Below are 20059 nucleotides of genomic sequence, written 5' to 3' on the forward strand. Positions count from 1 at the left end.
GGAGGTGAGACACTGATGCTGAGAGAACATGAGGAAAAAGAGGTGTGCTTGGTAGTGAGAGTCTGCGAGAGATGCAGACTTGGCGGCCTGGCACGTAAACACCACCCACACCTACCATAAATCCATTGTGGGTCCCTACAGACCTATTCCAAAGGTAGTGAAGAGTCAGAGCTGGCATAGGGAAAGGCTGGGCGGGCATCTCTGGGGTGGAGTCTGACCCTAGCACCAGAGAAGAGGGCCAGACCTAGAGGCCTGGCAGGCTGGAAAGGGGCTCACATAGGGTGGTGAGCACCTGAAATAATAGTGAAGGTACCTGAAACGAAGATGGGGATGCGTCTGTCACAGTTTTGGAGGGACCTAGCCACCAGCTTCTGCCTGTGGGGCAAGCAGCTAGTAAACGGCCAATTGCGACCCAATCCCAGGTCTGAGCAGTGGCTGAGTCCACACCCCTCCCCTAACTACTGCCTGGGTCAAATGCATAAGGCTAGTAAGTTAAGCAGCTTTCTGGGTGGTTTCCCAGGAGTAAAGTCAACCCTGACTGAGCTGCTCAAACAGAAGGTCCCATGGACCACCTTAAAAACAGTGACACAAAGACACAGAGAAGTATCATACTCATCTTCTATCAAAAATCTAACCAACTGTACTAGTGATTTTTGTTTTTACTTTTTCTCAAGATTTAAAAAAAAAAAAAAAGGACCACCAATTGATGATGACCAGGACCAACCCTGCCAACCCAGGGCTGAAGACCTAGGCCAGCAGATCCCAGTCAGGTGTGCCGAGTCACATAACAAAAACCACAGGGCTTAAGGGAAAGATTCACCATTAACACATAAAAAGACAGAAACCTAATAAAATCAGCAACATACATTCAAGAGGGCAGGGTGTTGGAAAAAGGATAATTGCACAGATGATTGCAACAGAACAGAACTCCCAGGAGTAGACCCACACACATACAGCCAACTGATCACTGACAAAGGAGCAAAGCAACTTCATAAAGAAAGTTCAGTCTCTTCAACAAATGACGCTGGAACAACTGTACATCCATGTGCGAAAAATGAATCTAGACAAAGACCTTATACCTCTCACAAAAATCAACCTGAAATGAACCACAGATCTAAATATAAAATGCAAAACTAATAAAACCTCTAGATAAAAACATAGGCAAAAAATCTATATGACCTGGGTTTGGTGAGGACAATCTTAACATGAAAACAAAATGGCATTAAAATTAAAAACTTCTCGGGCTTCCCTAGTGGCGCAGTGGTTGGGAATCCGCCTGCCAATGCAGGGAACACGGGTTCGAGCCCTGGTCCGGGAAGATCCCACATGCCACGGAGCAACTAAGCCCATGAGCTACAGCTAATGAGCCTGAGCTCTACAGCCTGCGAGCCACAACTACTGAAGCCCGCATGCCTACAGGCCGTGCTCCGCAACAAGAGAAGCCACCGATGAGAAGCCCACTCGCAGTAACGAAGACCCAACACAGCCAAAAATAAAAATAAATAAATTTAAAAAAATTAAAAACTGCTCTGTGAAAGGCACTATTATGGGAATGAAAAGACAAACCACAGACTGGGTTATTTATTTGCAAAGTAGGACTTGTATCTAAAATAGATAAAAGACTCTTAAAACTCTATGATAAGGAGACAAACAATTCAATTTTAAAATGAGCAAGAGATCAGAACAGACACCTCACAAAAGACGATACACAGACAGCAAACAAACATGAAAACATGTTCCACATTATATGTCAGCAGAGAAATGCAAATGAGAACAATGAGATGCCCCTATACACCTACTCTAGTAACTGCCAAATGCAGGTGAGGAGGTGGAGCAACAGGAACTCTCATTCATTTCTGGTAGGAATACAGAATGGTGCAGCCACTTTGCAAGACAGTCTGGCGGTTTCTTACAAAACTAAACATACTCTTACCCTGTGATCCAGCAAGTCGCACACTCCTTGGTGTTCACCTAAAGGAGCTGAAAACTTATGTCCACACAAAACCTGTACATGGATGTTTTATAGCAGCTTTATTAATAATTGCTCCCAGCTGGAAGTAACCAAGATGCCCACTTTGAATGGATAAACAAACTGTGGTATATCTAAACAATGAAATATCATTCTGTGATTTAAAAAAAAAAAAAAGAGCTAATAAGCAACGAAAAGACATGGATCAATCTTAAACACATATTGCTGGGGCTTCCCTGGTGGCGCAGTGGTTGAGAGTCCGCCTGCCGATGCAGGGGACACGGGTTCGTGCTCTGGTCCGGGAAGATCCCACATGCCGCAGAGCGGCTGGACCCGTGAGCCATGGCCGCTGAGCCTGCGCCTCCGGAGCCTGTGCTCCGCAACAGGAGAGGCCACAACAGTGAGATGCCCGCGTACTGCAAAAAAAAAAAAACAAAAAAACCCACATATTGCTAAGTGAAAGAAGCCAATCTGAAAAGGCTACATACTATATGATTCCAGTTATATGACATTCTGGAAAAGGCAAAACTATGGAGAAAGTAAAAGATCAGCGGTTGCCAGGGGTTCTTTTTTTGGGGTGGAGTGGTGTTGAATAAAGCACAGGGGATTTTTTTAACAGAGTGAAACAATTCTGTATGATACTGTAATGGTAGATAAATGACACTACTTGTTTGTCAAAACCCAGATAACTTTGCCGCACAAAGAGTGAACCTTAATGTATAAAATTTTTTTAAAAAATCATTTAGGACATATGGGGATCCTAGGCTGGAACACAGAATGTGGTAAAACAATCTGTGTTACAGATAGATGAAACCACCTCACTGAAGGGGATAGCAAATAAGGTGCTTGCTTAAGTAATGTATTTGGAAATCAGTGGAGTATATAAGACTGAAGTCAAAAAGAACAGCACGTGAGCACTATACTCTAGTTGATAAATTATTTCACAAAGGGGTATAGGTCAACAGTTCTGACACTACTGTGATGTGTGCTGGAATGGAGCTGTGTGGGGGATGGGGAAGCCAGGTGTCTCTCTGGTGGAGGGAGGTTACATACAGATAAGCAAGGGGAGGTGGTGGGAATGATCTACGTGGTGATAGATCAGAGCTGGAGACATCAGTAGGAACTCATGTTCAGCTTAATATAAATACATGTGACTACATCTAGAAATGTTTATAGATGTGTGTGTATATGTGGGCCAGATCTATCTCCTGCCTCTGTTGGCTGAGAGGGCCTAGAAGCAGGGACACTCCAGCAGCAACAAACACCCAGCACCCAGATCCTGGCTTCTAATACCATTCTCCAATAAAAGGAACCAGGATTCCTTGGAGAATGCTTACTCTTGTACTGGGGCAGGGAACATACAGGATGCCTCTGGAGAACCCTGTAGCACCAGAAAGTAAAGAGGCTCTCCGGAAGGAAGGGAGGAAGGAAGGAAGGGAGGGAGGGAGGGAGGAAGGGAGGAAGGAAGGAAACAATCACAATGATAGGTATGTTGAAGGGGCACAGGAGCCAAATGAAAGAGCTGCCAGGGGCCAAAGCTGTAACAAGCTAAGCAACAAAATAAAGCCCAAATATAAAATAAATATCCGTGAGTCCATACCAATATAAATGAATGGATGAATAAACAAGTAAACTGGGAAGAGACATGTCTCCCATGGGGAAAAATTCCGAACAATGTATGTACATGCTTCCCCTCAAGGCAGTGAGCATGACCCTCTCCTGCCCCCGCCTTGTCCTTAGGGTGGTAGCTGTGCAGTTTGGAAAGGATGAAAGAGCACCTTGAAGTGGAGATGCCTGACAAACACCTCAGCCAGGGGATCTAAAGCAGTTTATTTTTATTTTTTATTTTTTTTTGCGGTACACAGGCCTCTCCCTGCCATGGCCTCTCCCATTGCGGAGCACAGGCCCCGGACGTGCAGGCTCAGCGGCCATGGCTCACGGGCCCAGCCGCTCCGCGGCATGTGGGATCTTCCTGGACTGGGGCACGAACCCGTGTCCCCTGCATCGGCAGGCGGACTCTCAACCACTGTGCCACCAGGGAAGCCCTAAAGCAGTTTATTTTTTTAAATTAATGAAAAAAGGCAGCAGAGTTTTAGAAGTGTCAGGTAGTTTAAAAACACATAAATGCTGCAACACATGGCACTTTATCTTGACAAAACCCTGAGGTTTGCCCGTGGATATGACTTCTCCAGAGGGGGAAAGCAGGCCTTCTGAAATGAGATGGAAAGTCACACCAGATGCAGGTGGGTGGGTCACTGGGTGCAGGTTCTGTGTTCACCTGGTGTTTTCTGAGGACAAAATCACACATAACTCTTATTATGCTCATATTGTTCCCTCAAATATCAATCACTCTGGAAAAAATTTGCATTTTCAAAATCAGTGTTATGGGGCTTCCCTGGTGGCGCAGTGGTTGAGAGTCCGTCTGCCGATGCAGGGGACACAGGTTCGTGCCCCGGTCCAGGAAGATCCCACATGCCACGGAGCGGCTGGGCCCGTGAGCCATGGCCGCTGAGCCTGTGCATCCGGAGCCTGTGCTCCTCAATGGGAGAGGCCACGGCAGTGAGAGGCCCGCGTACCGCAAAAAAAAAAACAAAAAACAAAAAAAAACAGTGTTATGGCAGAGCTGACTGCTCCCATAAGAAATAAATCAAACCCTCTGAGACACCCTTTCTCCCTCACCATGCTGGCCACGATGACAAAACCAACAACACTAAGTGCTGATGAGAATGCAGACCTGCTTGTCAGCTGCTGCTGGACTCACTGCAATTCCAGCCTCTCCAAACCGGCAATGGGGCAACATTAGGTACTGCCTCGGGTTCATGACTGTTGGGAGCAGCAACTCCAGGGGCCTACATCCCCTCTGATCATCCTGGGTCACAGTTCTACAATACCCAGGGAATCTCTCAGGTCGGTGGAGAAGCCTGGACCCCTGCAGAGAATTTGGGGCAGGATGTGAGGGGGAAGGTGGGAGGAGAATGCCCAGGGGACCCCAGGAGCTAGAAGGGTGAGGTCCCAGGCCTGCCCTGACACCATCACTGAGGGAGAATCTGGTCCACTGCCAGGGCTTCAGGGATGTGCTGGCCTAAAACAAGGAAACCAAGGCCCAGGGAGAGGACCACTCAAGATCATGTCAAGCCTTGCTAGCACACAGTGTGGGATGTTAGCCCTCACTCTGAGCCCCAGCATCCTCACCTATGGAACTGGGACAAAGAGAGCTCCTCCCTCCTGGTTCAGAGAGAGCTGGACACCTCTCAGCACCACAGTCAGAATACACTTGACAGGTGACCACGAGCCTCAGCGGCACAATAAAAGCTGGTCTAATGAATGAACTGGATGGGCAACAATGACCCAGCAGTGCAAGGGCAAGGACATGTATCAGCTGAAGGTAGCACTGTGGCCAATTTCCTAAAAAAGAGAAAGGAAAGACAAGACAAGAGTGAGATGCCTGGCCTGCATGGGGGCGGGGACAGCTACTCCAGGTTGCCAGTGGGGAAGCAGGACGGGTAGCCTCAGGATGGTCACATGAGGCCCTGTAAGCAGTGGCGCCCTCAGCCAGGTGCACCAAGTGGACCCTGCTTGGCTCCCAATGCAAACAGAACAACTGTAAAGCGACTATGAGCCAAACAGGGAAATCCGGACGCTGACCAGATAGAAGATGACATTAAAGAGTCACTGTTAATCTTGTGAGGTATGAAAATTAATCTGTGATTCTGTTTTTATAGAAAAACAGAATCACAGATTACTTTCTCAACACAACACACCAATGTACTTACAGTAGAAGTGAGGCACAGAACGGAGGCTGCCAAAGCTGGAGCTGCCAAAGTGGGCGCGAAAACACACAGGCCAATCTCTCTGCTCTGGTTATGCTTAAAACTTCCCCTAAAGATGGAAGACCTTTAGGAGGGGAACAGTGCAGAAAAACTGCCTTAAAAAAGCAAACCCATAAAACTCAAACTACAACAATTATTTCACATGATACAACAATAGACTGGAAGTGCACAGAACCTTCCAAACCCATGGAAACCTCCAGGTCTTCGACCACTTGAATGAAACCTACTTTTCTGCAACTCAAAGAATAACACCAAACTCTGTGTCTTTTTAAAAACAACTGTTATAGATGCTCAAAGCACTTTCTAGTTTTTATAGATCATATGTATCTCACATACATACACAGGAAGAAAAAAGCTGGCAAGTAGAAAAACCCGGTAGTTCCCCATACATACTCCATAATTCCTACAGAGACATGCTCATTTCTACATTTTGATGTTCTTAAAGTGAATGAACAATTTTTTTAAGCATATTAAGCTCTAAAGAAGAAGCCAGGCCCCGATACTCCTTGATGTCATCACCTACCTGAGCCTGGACTGCCTGTTCTACCACATGTCCCCGAGACACACCCTGCCCCTGCAGCCCCATCTGTCAGTCCACCTCCCATGGCACAGCAGGGCTGGGACAGAAAGGTTTGATGCCCAGGACAGCGGCTGGGCAGTCACACGGGGCCCTCTCCGGCTCTGGGGGACAGCTTGAGGGGCCACACTTCAAACACTGGACAGTATGGGGCCTGGGGCCCAGGAGAGTCTCATCCATCAGAGCCTGCAGGGTCCTGGCCAGCCCCTGCCTGCTAGCCACCTTCGCTTTGCTGTCTAAGAAGAAACCAAATCTTTCTTTACCTTCAGCATGTGTAGTGGCCCTTTATCCAGTGCACGGATGTGGAGAAGCAGGTCTGACTGAGGGGTGGCTGCCCCAAACTGACAAGGGTAAACTGATCTCTCCTCCCTCACAGTAAGGGGTTGGGGTCCCTGAGGTGGGAAGGCCCAGCAGGAGTCTGTGTCTACCTGGCCGTGGCTCTCTCTGAGGCAGCTGCTCAAACTTAAGGAGCCTCGGTCACTACCTGCCCAAGTGCCCCAGGTACACCAGCCTGATCGTGAGGGAAGAGCCATTCCTCCAGGGCCACATAGCTCCTGAGGGCCCAGGAAGGGTCCAGTTGCTCCCTTGGAGCCAAAGTGTGGAAACCACAGCCCTGGACAGCACATGCAGTACCTCCTCACCTGCCCAGGCAGTGCCACTCTTAGGCCTGGCCTCCCTCCTGCACCAGTTATGGAAAAGCAGCTCCTTCATAGTGTGTCCAACCACCCATCCAAAGTCACACCCTGAGAACACTGAGGTACGCAGCTGCTTAACCCCCAGGCCCTGCAGGAAGACAGAATGCCAGGTGACACGGGAGTCTTGGGAATTTTTAAAAATGGAAGAGCCCTCAAGATTGCTTCACAACGCCCTGCCAGACACAAGCTCTGCAGGCAGGAAAGTGGGGAATGCCCAGCAATGCAGCCACAGTGGGGCGTGTGGTCATTGCCTTTGGATGCTGGTAGCTGCCTCTCCCAGCTGTTAGACCCCTGGGAGCAGGGCTGTCTCAGCACCTCCAGGATTCCCTGGATCCCCACTTCCACCACAAGTCAGGCTTCTTCATGCTGACAGCAGACCACCACACAGCTTGCCCTGAAAGGCCCACAGGTCTCCTAGAGTCTCCCAACCCCCAATGGCTCTCTGCTCCAAGTTCTAGGGTGGTATCAGATGAGCAGAATCCTCACAGGGTTTAGTCCAAATCAGGACTTTTCCTGTCTCAAAACAAACACTTGAGAAGGATGCGCCTTGCACAGAGGCCTCCAATTGCCCTTCCCTCCTCCACAGGTGCCTGCTCTCTTGGGGACAGGCTTCCTAGGCTCAGAGCCTTGAGTGAAACTCAGTTTCTCTATGCCTCGGTTTCCCCAGCAGTACAACAGACATAACAGGGTGGTGACTCCAAGGGATGGCATGAGGACTGCAGGAGTCGGTGGGGCATGCGGAGGCTATGGCAGGAACAGCTCACCAACAGGGGCGAGGCCTGAGCGGCAGCCCTCACACCACCCTCCTCTGTGAAGCCAGCTCATGGCCGGAACTTCTACACAGACTTGGACAGGAACCTGGTGCCCAAAGAAAACTTCCAACTTGGTCTGAGCTATTGGACCTTCCTCAATCACTCACACCCATCCCTACCTTGGTTTCCCCATCCTCTGAGAGAGGAAATTACAAGAGGGATGGGAAGGAGGAAGCAAAGAGGACAGAGCAGCTGCTCCCACCAGCTCTGCCACAGTTGTTCATGCAGCCAGAGCCTGCAGGATGGGAGGGATATCCAGGTATTGGGAGCTGGGCTCAGGCAAGTCCAGAGGAGGCTCTGAAAAGTGTCCAGGCCTTGAAGGGCAGGCAGAGCTTCCAAGATCCAAGATTGGGAAGAGGCAGGGATGGTGAGGGCAGTGAAGGCAACCAGAATGCAGAGAGCAGTGTAGGTTGAGCCAGGCCAGAGGCCCCAGGCAGCAGGCTCAGGCCGCCCTCTGGACACGAAGCAGGGCCACTCCAGACCTTGCGAGAACAAGGAGCAGAGACAAGGTGACTACAGGGACAGCTGGGAGGGGATCCAGGCCTGGGTGAGGTGGAGGGAAGGAAGGAGCTAATGACACCAGCCAACACATACTTATTGCGTAAGCACTTATTGTGTGCCAGGCACCAGTCCCAGCCTGTGACAGGCTTCAGCTCACCAAATTCCACCCGCGGCTTCCCTGGGATATAAGTATACTGCACAGACAAGATCCCGAGGTAGCACATAAGTCAGCAAGGGCATCCAGACTTTGTCTTCCTGCTCTCTCTGGGAGCCAAGCGAGGGTGGGGCTGAGACTGCACCACGACCCCCACCACTTGCCTGCGGCATGCCCTCCAGCCCTCACATTCCCAACCTACAAGGACCACTCACTCCTGGTACCTGCCTGAGCCATGCAGGCAGGAACTGTCTTGAAAAGGGCAGCACACCTGTCCTTTTCAAACTGCAGCTAAGGACACAGAGTGAGATGTTCCATGGCTACTGAGGACAGGAAACATCACATGGCTGACCAAAATCTGTCACCATGGTGGGGAAGGGGGCACGGCAGAACTTGTGACATACAGCGCCCTTATTAAGCCAAGCTCAATCACTAGCAAAATGGTTAGGCAAAATGGGCCAGTGGGTACCCTTCCTCCCGCACACCATGGTGTCAGTAGGACACAGACACACATACACTCACCATGTGAGAAAGGCTGCAGGGCCAGCACCACTGCCACTGGCCCCACAGAGGACCCTCCCTCAGGTCTGGTCACAACCCAGTCACCTGGGACAGACCAGCCAGCTTCTCTCCCTCTAAAACAGTATTATCTACAAATGCTCAACAGGAATACAGGCCCCTCTGTTCGTAGCATAATTTGTTAGTAACTGAACCCACTTTAGTTAAAGAAATAAAGTTTTAAAAGAATGAAGATGGCTCATCTCTCTACAGAAGAAAACAAATAAAATTTTAAAAAGACCCAACAGATATGGTCTCCTTAAATCTTGATTTTTAAAATAAGAGTAAATATTTCCAAGTATAATAATAACAAGAATTAAGAGAGGCTGACAAGAGCCTGTGTTGGCATGGCTTTGAGTAAACTGGTGTGAGGTTTCTGGCAACATCTACTGAGACTCTGATGCACCTTCCTCTAGTTCTGCTGAGACTTCCAGCTGAACTGTTCTCATCCCACCTACAATGAGGGAAACTGAAGTTCAGGACAGTGGGACAATGTGTCCAAGGCCATGTGGCCAGTGTGTGCGAGAGCCAGACGGTAACATCAAACTAAGCAAGCAGCCACCTGAAGAACACCTGTGGAGACCAATATACCATCTTCCCAATTCCACTGGGGACCCATCCTCCAGACACATGCCACAAAACTGAGTCAAGATTCTTACACTGGCCAAATGTCTGTGACAGTAAAGAGTTGACAACTGAAAGGTCCCTAAGCAGGGAATGATTAATTCCTGTGCAACTTTCCCTTCTGGTCTGCTCTTACAGCGGACGTGAATTCGAGCTTGTGAACACAGAAGGGGACTGCACATGCTGCCAGTGGGAGCTCACTATGAACTCTGAGGGGAGAGGCTAGGAAAGACCAGGCTCACCTCTGAGCTGCAGAGGGTGAGCCTAATGTCTCCCACTCCATATTCTCAAGGCCCCCTCAGCATCCCTCCATCTTGGGCACATTCCCCTACCCCACACACTAAGATGAGGCCCTTGCCAGAGGGGTCACATGTCACCCCTCTTGTAGATCTAGTGCCAGATAAACCTGGCTTGGAGTAGGTACCAATACCTGCTGACAGATACAAGACCTCGGGTCGAATGAGCTCCACCATCACCCTCCCTGGGGCCCCTATCTGTCTTCTACAGGGCACCTGCTCCACCAAGCATAGATTTAAGTACCTTCATGAATTAATTCCCTGCACTATCAGAAGGGGACCCAACTGGTCTACCCAGTGAGACACGGAGGCTCAAAATAGCCCAGGCACCTTCCTGAGGCCACTGGGAGTGGGGTGCTGGGAGGTGGGCAGTCCGGGAAGCAGCGAGCATGGTGGATCCTGAGACCAAGGGCCAGGAGCCTACCTGGACAAGATAAGAATCAAGTAGGGAAGGGGCAGACTATCTCAGGCACTGACAGGCTAGATACCTAACACCTTGTCCAGGCTTTTTAAATATGCCGCAGACGAACCCTTTCTGGGTGGGATGTTGCAGAGGAAGAAGCTAAGGTTCCTGCTCATAGCCACATCACCAGCAAAAGGCAAGACCTGGATCCAAACCTGGGTGTTCCACCCAGGAAGCAACTTCTCCCTCCCCACCCCCACAACAAGGCTGGGGAGGCAAGGAGGACTGAGAGAAAATGGTGCTTAAATCACCCAAGAGAATTATTTCACGGCAGGACTGCACAGCTCTCTCGCTGCAAGGCTCTTTGGCAGCCTGGGGGTCCAATCTGCTCACCCCGGAGTAAAAATCACACAGGAGACACAAGGCTTATCCATGACAAACACCCACAGACCTGTCCCCCAACTTCAGGGAAGGGCCTGGGAGGGCAACCAGGACGGGAAGTGGACAGAAGCACTGCATCACAGAGAAGTAACTAGCGGGGTGGTCTGCAAGCTGAGCATGGGGAGAGGCTGTGGGGTACTCCCGCCAGCTGTGATGAACACATTCAAGGCAAGCCCCCGACTTCGCCTTTTCCTGGTCTCCCGGCGCTGAAACCTCTGAAGGCAGCTGCGCCCAGAGAAAGGAGGTGATGTGCCTGGAGACGATGGAGACACACGCCCGGTCTTTCCCAGCCGGTCACCTGCATCCATCCCACGTCCCCATCCCCCGCACTCAGAAAATCAAACACCGCAGAGGACGCCATCCCACCGTGCCCGAGACCTGCCATCAGTAGCAGAAAAGCTGACCACACGGTTCCACCGCAGCCCTTGCCGCGGAGGCCAGAGTTTCTAGAACGCGCATCGCCCACCACACTTGGGGCCCGCCACCCACCGCAGGGCCGCCTCCCGGCCGGCCAAGCACACTGACGCTGGGCGCCCCGGTGCTGATCCGGGCTGCCTGGGGTCAGGGGTCGGCTGGGGAGTCGACCCGGCCCAGGGTCAGGGGTCAGTTTGGCCTGCGTCGGGGGCTGGTTGGGGGTCCGCTCGGGGGTAGTCTTGGCCACGGTCAAGGGCCGGCTCTGGGGTCAGAGCTGAGGTCAGTCCGGGGTCGGGATTGGCCGGGGGCGCGGAGGGCGTGGCGCCGGCGGCCCTTGCTCCTTACCTCCTTGAGCTGCTCCATCTCGCCGCGGATGGCCTCGTAGTCCACCTCGAGCTCCTCGAACTGCAGTTTGAGTTGGTGCTTCTCCTCGAGCACTGCCAGCCCGTACTCGGCCGCCTGTATCTTCTCACGCGTGGTCTCGGCCAGCTCGTGCGACAGCCGCTTCACCTCCGCGCGCAGCCACTCCGGCTGCGCCTCCATCACTAGCCGCGCGTACTCCTCCTCCTCGGACGGCGCGGACATGGTGACCACGGCCGGAGTCACGCCACTCGCTCCGAGGCTCAGGCCGGGTTCCCCACCGCCGCCGCCGCCGCCGCCCAACCCGACGGCGCCCCGGCCGCCGCCGCCACGCAGCCGCCGTGAGCTCGCCGCCGCGCGGGGCACTGTGGGGGCCATAGTCCCGCCCGCGGCAACTACAAGGCCCGTCGCGCCCAGCGCCCGTCCTCCCCCGCCCGTGATTGGCCCGCGCCCCGTGCCGGGAGGCCCCTTCCAATGCTGTAGCCTCCGCTGCTGCCACGCGGAGCATTGTGGGGGTCGTAGTCCCACCAGCGCGCCGACTACAAGGCCCTTAGTTCCACACGCCCGCCCGCCCACGCCCGTGATTGGCCAGGGCATCCGCCGTCGCGGAGCCGGAAACTGGTGTTTTCCGGTGCCCGCCCCCGGGCCTGCGAGGTGTGGGTAGGTGGTGCGGTAGGTCATCGGCAGGACGCGGACTGCGATGTGCAGGGGCTGGGTGGAGCCGGCCACCGGTCTGAACCACCCTACGTGGAGCGCTCGGGGCGTCGCGGGGACGGCGGGCTGGGTGGCGGTGGGGACTATAACCCGACGGTTCAGACGGGCGAGGCCTGCGGAGCCCAGGACGTATCCAGTTGGGGAGATGGTCAAACCGCTAGCGGAAGAGACGCCTTCGCCCCAGCTAAATACGAAATGCCTCGTGCGTGTTTCCTAAGAATTAGGCATTTCCATGCCTCCTACGATGATCCAATTCAGGACCGCCGACACTGACGGGGCCTCGAATCCAGCATGGCTTCCCTGCGCTACCCTCGTAGCGTGGGTTCTGGTCCGGGACCCGGTCCTGGGTCACGCCTCAAATGGCAGTCAGGTGTCCTTACTGTCCCTCAATCTGGGAGACTTTCTCCCTCTTTGTCTTTATGACCTTGACCTTTCTGAGGCGTGCAGGCCAGAGATGTACACACCGATGCATCCCCACGGTTACATTAGGTTATGCACTTTGGCTGGAATATCAACGAGGTGGTGCTAAATTCTCACAGAATCCTGTCAGGAGACTCGCAAACCCATGGCCCGGATGCTGCTGGATACTCCTTTGTAATCATTGATACTATCCTGTGAGAAGACAATTCAGACTTTGCAAATATCCTGTCACTCCTCAAGCTTTTAAAATTTTTATTGAGGTATACTTGATTTATAATACATGAGTTTCAGGTGTACAATGTAGTGATTCACAATTTTTAAAGATTATACTCGGGCTTTGCTGGTGGTGCAGTGGTTGAGAGTCCGCCTGCCGATGCAGGGGACACGGGTTCGTGCCCCGGTCCGGGAAGATCCCACATGCCGCGGAGCGGCTGGGCCCGTGAGCCATGGCCGCTGAGCCTGCTCGTCCGGAGCCTGTGCTCCGCAACGGGAGAGGCCCCAACAGTGAGAGGCCCGTGTACCGCAAAAAAAAAAAAAAAAAAAAAAAAGATTATACTCCATTTATAGTTATTATAAAGTATTGACTATATTCCCTGTGCTGTACAATATATCCTTGTAGCTTTATTTTATACGTAGTGGTTTGTACCTCTTAATCCCTTACCCCTGTCCTGTCCCTCCCCCCTTCCTTCTCCCCAGATGTACATCCTTCTCCCAGATGTAGAGATTGTTCTCTACATCTGTGAGTGTTTCTTTTTTGTTATGTTCACTAGTTTTATTTTTTAGTTTCCACGTAAAAGTGGTAACATACAGTATTTGTCTTTCTCTGTCTCATTTCATTTAGCACGATATCCTCTAGGTCCATCCATGTTGTTGCAGATGGCAAAATTTCATTCTTTCTTATGACTGAATAGTATTCCATTGGGGGTGTGTGTGTGTGTGTGTGTACACCACATTGTCATTATCCATTCATCTGTTGATGGACATTTAGGTTGTTTCCATATCTTGGCCATTGTAAATAATGCTGCTAGGAACATTGGGGCACTTTGTATCTTTTCAAATTTAGTGTTTTCATTTTCTTCGGATATATACCCAGGAGTGGAATTAATGGATCACGTAGTAGTTCTACTTTTAGTTTTCTGAGGAACGTCCATACTGTTTTCCACAGTGGATGCACCAATTTACATTCCCACCAGCAGTGTACAAGGGTTCCCTTTTCTCTACATCCTCACCAACATTTGTTGTTTGTAGTCTTTTGATGCTAGCCATTCTGACAGGTGTGAGGTGATATCTCACTGTTGTTTTGATTTGTATTTCTCTGATAATTAGCAATGTTGAGCATCTTTTCATGTGCCTGTAAGCCATCCATATGTCTTCCTTGGAAAAATGTCTATTCAAGTTTCCAGCCCATTTTTTAATTGGGTTGTTTTTTTGATATTGAGTTATATGAGCTCCTTAGACTTTTTTTTTTTTTTTTAATCAGGAGAAGAAAGGATTTATTACTTGCAGCAAGTAAGGAGAACACCGGGGATCTTTCCTAAAGCAGCATGTCCCAGAACAGTAAAATTGGGGAGGTTGTAAGCTGAGGGTACATGCATATTCATGAAGGGGCTCAGCTGACAGTTGACAGAATCCAAACTTTAGTTGATTGAAGTCACCAGGGTCAGAAAAGGTCAACATCATCATCCCTTAGGTTCTGGTTGATCTGGTGGTTGAGTGCTTCAGGCTAACCTTTACCACTGAAAGATAACTGGCAGTCTTCACAACTGATATATTATCTTTGCTATTGTTACTTCTCTTGCCTGATAGCAGGTAATGTTTCTGCATTCTTTTGTTCCCTTAAGATCATTAATTACTGAGACCTGTTCAAGGGCAAGCATTGTAGCCAGGATTAGATCACAAAATGGCTTAGGCTGAGCTCCTTAAACGTTTAACTCAGTAGTTTTCATTGATATTTCTTGCCTAAAGGAATTATTACTAGCCTATTCTTTTCTATATATTTATTTATTATTATTTTTAAACATCTTTATTGGAGTATGATTGCTTTACAATGGTGTGTTAGTTTCTGCTGTATAACAAAGTGAATCAGCTATACATATACATACATCCCCATATCTCATCCCTCTTGCGTCTCCCTCCCAGCCTTCTAGGTGGACACAAAGCACCAAGCTGATCTCCCTGTGCTATACGGCTGCTTCCCACTAGCTATCTATTTTATATTTGGTTGTGTATATATCAGACTATTCTATTTCCATCATTCCTTTTCCACCTACTAACTTTGTACTCTAGGGAAGATACTACATTCATTAGTGGTATAGATCTGTGGATTCTTATTTTACTTAATGAGTTATAATCCATTACTCTCCATATTCACTTAGATGCTCAGATGTGGCAGATTTGGCCAGTGGGAGCTCCACCAGCTGGCTTTGTATCCTTTCAACATGTCACGATTTTTAAGAATTTTCTTACATTCTAGCAAAGTTGTTCCAGGATCATCTTGTACTCTGGGCCCAGACCTGGAATCAGCCATTTCTCTAAGGAGCCCTGATTCCTTTTAGTGGTTTCATGTTTTATTTGTATGAGGAGAATATGTCATAATTTTACTTGTGAAATTAAAGTAGGAGTAGTAGGAGTGAGATGCCCAATCAGCCTGTCTGTCCTTGTCTTAGCTGAGAGTCCCAAGTCCTAGGAAACCCTCAGGCCTAGGCTCACCATTCAGTCTAAGTGCGAGAGATGCTAGGGAAAAGAAGGGAGAAGGAACATAAGAGGAAGATGCTCTGAGAATTGGTGGCCCCTTCTGACCCAAACTGGCCAAACCCCAAACCCCCACCCAACTCCATGCCTTCATATGAGGCTGGCCTGAGGAGGGAGAAGAGAAAAGGCTGTGGGAATCTGGTGCAGGCAGGCATTGACCATGGAGCTTAGAACTTGGAGACAGGGTGGTGGTGGAAGGGGACAGGCAAGGACTCTCATAGGTGCTGGGGACAGAGGACCTGTCACTGGAGGAGCCATGATGTGTGACAGTGTTGGGGGAATAGTCATCAGGAAGAGATTCCCTGAGGATATGACACCTGAGTGGAGACCCAGAAGATGCACAGGAAATGGCCAGTGAGGCTGCTGGAATAGGGGATTGGCAAAGATAAGAGAAGCAGGTCTGCTGCTTTTTGGGCTCCAACTGGGCCTCCAACATTGCCAGGTGCTTGCCCTCCATCATTTCATCGAGTCCTCCCAATACCCCGGGATGTGGGGCTTATGCTACATGTTTTACAAATGAGAAAACAGGCTCAGGGCAAAATCCTTAGTTATCACCTTTGGCTTCTTACACACTCCATCTGATTTGTCAATCTGTGAGCAAACGACAGACTCAGAACTAGCCTTGGCCTCCTGCCTTCCTGACTGCCCCCTCTTTGGCTCGAACCCAATTGCCTCCCAACTGGACTATTGTAGTCATCTTCTCACTGGCCTTCCCCCAGCCCCCTCACCCTATATTTTCTCTAACAGCAGCAGTAGGATCCTTAGCCCAAGGCAAGTCATACCCCCTCAGCTCAAAACTCTTTCCTTTAGTACATTCAGGCTGCTGTAACAATACCACGGTTGGGAGCCTTATAAGCAAAAGACATTTATTTCTTAAGGTGCTGGAAGTCCAAAACCATGGTGTCAGCAGATTCAGTGTCTAGTGAGAACTGGCTTCCTCTTCTCTCACTGTGTCCTCACATGGCAGGAGGGGTTAGGCAGCTCTCTGGGGTCTCTTTTATAAGGCCACTTATCATGGGGGCTCCACCCTCATGATCGAATCACCCACAAAGACCCCACCATCCTAACACCATCACCTTGGGGGTTAGGATTTAATGTGTGAATTTGGTGGGGCACAAAACTTAAGATCATAGCCCCCTCCCAGAGGCAAAGCCTAATTACAGCAGCCACCCCCCAAGACACTTCACATTCTGGGAAGTGGCCCTTCTGCCCTCATGACTTGTTCCCCTTCCTGGCTTTATCTTCCTCCGTGGCATCCTGCATGTTGTGCTTATTCACGTTTGCACCTTTGTCTCCTCCTGGAATGTCAGCTCCAGGAGGCAGGGACCTTGACCAGGCCTCAGCAGTCTCCTGACCCACACACCAGGGCCTCCAGCCAGGGTCCTGCAGGGGCTCAGGACTCAGCAGAGACCAGGCTGTCCTTATTATCCCCCTCCCTGGACCCTATACCCCTTCACCAGGATGGAAGACATGGGAGAATGGAGGCCTTTGTCACACTGGGGTGCTGGGTGCCCATGGTGCACCCCCCTGCCAAGAATGACTGGGTGACCATTAGCCTGGAGGCAAAGGTAAGTGATATCTTCTCAGAAACCCGCTCTACCTTCATAAGCAAAGGCTCCGGGTCCCCCACTCCTCCCATCCAGGGCAAAGGGGCAGGATGCTTATGCACACAAGTGTCCGGGCTGGGACCTGGCCTAGATGTGGCCACTTTTTTGCTACCAAAGCTATTTGCTCAAAGGCTATTTGCTATTAGGTTCCCTTTTTTGCTATTTGCTCAGGAGCTCTGGGTGCTCACAAACGTCCCTCCTCCTCCTGGAATCCTGTCTCCTCTCTGCCTGTGGCTATCTGGTTGTAGACCAAGGAGCAAAGCCATCCCCTGTTGGTGACTCCCTGCCTAGGCATACTTAGCTCAACTGACAGCAGAATAAATGGCATGGCATCCCCCACGTATTCATATTGTGTAATGTAGGATGAGTCTTTGACCCAAATGTCATTCATTTGATAAACTCTGTGCCAGGCCTTAGGGGTTCAGACATATACCGTATATCCAGTTTTTCCAGTGCCATTTGTTGAAAAGAGTGTCCTTTCTCCGTTAAATGGTCTTGGCACCCATGTCAAAAATCAATCAACCTTATATGCAAGGGGTTGTTTCTGGAATTTCTTTTCTTTTCTTTTTGCTTTTTTTTTTTTTTACACTCTTCTTATTTTTTTATTTTAATTTAATTTTATTTTTTTGATGTGGACCTTTTTTTTTTTTTGGCTGCATTGGGTCCTCATTGCTGCATATGGGCTTTCTGTAGTTGTGGCGAGCGGGGGCTACTCTTCATTGTGGTGCACGGGTTCTAGGTGCATGGGCTTCAGTAGTTGCAGAACACAGCTTCAGTAGTTGTAGCACACAGGCCCTAGAGTGTGTGGGCTTCTGTAGTTGTGGTGTGTGGGCTCAGTAGTTGTGGCAGATGGGCTCTAGAGTGCAGGCTCAGTAGTTTAGTTGCTCCACGGCATGTGGGATCTTCCCACACCAGGGATCAAACCCATGTCCCCTGCATTGGCAGGCAGATTCTTAACCACTGAGCCACCAGGGAATTCCCTAGAATTTCTTTTCCACTGGTCTGTATGTCTATCTTTATGCCAGTACCACACTGTTTTGGTTACAGTAGTTTTGAAGTAAGTTTTGAAATAGGGAAGTGTGAATCCTCCAACTTTGTTCTTTTACAAAATGCTTTGGCTATTTGGGGTCCCTTGAGATTCCATATGAGTTTTAGGATTTTTTTTTAATTTCTGCAAAAAAATCATTAGGATTTTGATAGGAATTTCATTGAATCTATAGGATGCTTTGAGTAGCATTGACATCTTAACAATATTGTCTTCCAGTCCATGAACACAGAATGTCTTTCCATATTTATGTCTTCTTTAACTTCTTTTAGAAGTGTTTTGTAATTTTCGGTCTGTAAGTTTTTACCCACTTTGGTTAAGTTAATTTCTAAATATTTTTTTCAGATTGTTCATTGTTACTGTATGCAACTGATTTTTATGTGTTGATTTCGTATCCTATAACTTTTCTGAATTTGCTTATTAGCACTAATAGGTTTCGGGGTTTGTTTATTTGGTGTGGAATCTTTAGCATTTTCTATGTATAAGATATGGACAAAGATAATTTTACTTGTTCCTTTCCAATTTGGATGCCTTTTATTTCTTTCTCTTGTCTAATTGCTCTGGCCAGAACTTCCAGTACTATGTTGAAAAGAAGTAGCAAAAGCAGGCATCCTTGTCTTACTCCTGATCTTAGGGGGAAAGCTTTAGGTCTTTCATCATTGAGTTTGATGTTCACTGTGGATTTTTTCATATATAGCCTTTATCATGTTGGGGAAGTTCCCTTCTATCCTAGTTTGTTGAGTGTTTTTATCATGAAAGGGTGTTGGACTTTGTCAAAAGGTTTTCTGCATCAATTGAAATGATCATGTGTGTGGGTTTTTTTTCCTGTTCATTCTGTTAATGTGATACATTGGTTGATTTTCATATGTTGAATCATCCTTGCATTCTGGGAATAAATTCCATTTGGTCATGGTGTAATCCTTTTAATATGCAGCCGAATTTGGTTGGCTAGTATTTCATTGTAGATTTTTGCATCAATATTCATAAGAGCTAAATGGTCGTAAGGTATTTTTAAAGGTATATTAACTCACCCAGCTCCCCTGGTTAAGATAGTGGGGCTACATGGAACTGAACATGATACAATTTTAAGAGGGGGAAGAAACAGAAGAGAGAGTTCCTGTGCTTGGAACTTTGGAGCTGGGCCTTGCACACTTCCTGCAGAACTGGAAGAGAAGTGGAGTCACTGTGGTTTAAATAGTGATGGGAGTATGGGGAATTATTTTTCTTTAAACATTTTTGATAAAGGAATTATTGTTAATTTAAAGTGTGATTATGTAGAAAAATGACTGTTTGGATGTAAATACACCTGCAAGTATGTACAAGTGGAGAACATGATGGTTAACATATTTTTTCAAATACTCCAGAAAAAAGGGGAGATGAGGATAATGAAATTTCAGAAGTTGTTGATGGTAGTTGAAGCTGGGTGGGTGCTACATTATGCTCTTGACTTTTGGGTCTATTTTGAAATTTTTAAGATAAAAAATTTCAAGTGTTTTAATGTTGTAATGATATTACCTTCATAAAACATGAGAAGACGAAAAAAAAAAGTCATTTACCTGTCTCTGAATAGCTATCATCTGAGTGCCACTTGACTTCTGGGTGGCTGTCCCTGCTAGTGGACATGAATTCTGACCTCCTGCTTCGACCTACTTCTTGTTTTAAATGAATCCATTGGTTGCTCTCATGTGCCTGCTTTATCTTATTTAATCCTTACAAAAGCCTAATGGCCTAGCTATTATCCCCATTTTTCAGATGAGGAAATTGAGGAACAGAGAATGATATGGCCATGGGTTTGAACCCCTGAGCTCTGGGAGATCGGGAGGGGAATCTACACTCTCACTCATCATCATCACCCCACTGCCACCTAAACTGTTCTTCATGTCTTACT

General features: G+C 48.8%; 1 protein-coding gene across 2 annotated transcripts in view; it reads right to left on the bottom strand.

Annotated features, from left to right (window-relative positions):
- BICD2 (BICD cargo adaptor 2) overlaps positions 1-11905 on the bottom strand; it is a 54694-nt gene extending 42789 nt beyond the window's left edge. For both annotated transcript variants that reach the window (XM_079927635.1, XM_079927634.1), the window contains exon 1: positions 11620-11905. In XM_079927635.1, coding sequence (XP_079783761.1) covers positions 11620-11859 — 240 coding nt within the window. In that variant the 5' untranslated portion in view covers positions 11860-11905. The remainder of the gene's footprint in view (positions 1-11619) is intronic.
- Between the last annotated feature and the right edge of the window lie 8154 nt (positions 11906-20059).

Source organism: Stenella coeruleoalba (genome assembly GCF_951394435.1).
Source record: "Stenella coeruleoalba genome assembly, chromosome: 7".
Classification (NCBI taxonomy): domain Eukaryota; kingdom Metazoa; phylum Chordata; class Mammalia; order Artiodactyla; family Delphinidae; genus Stenella; species Stenella coeruleoalba.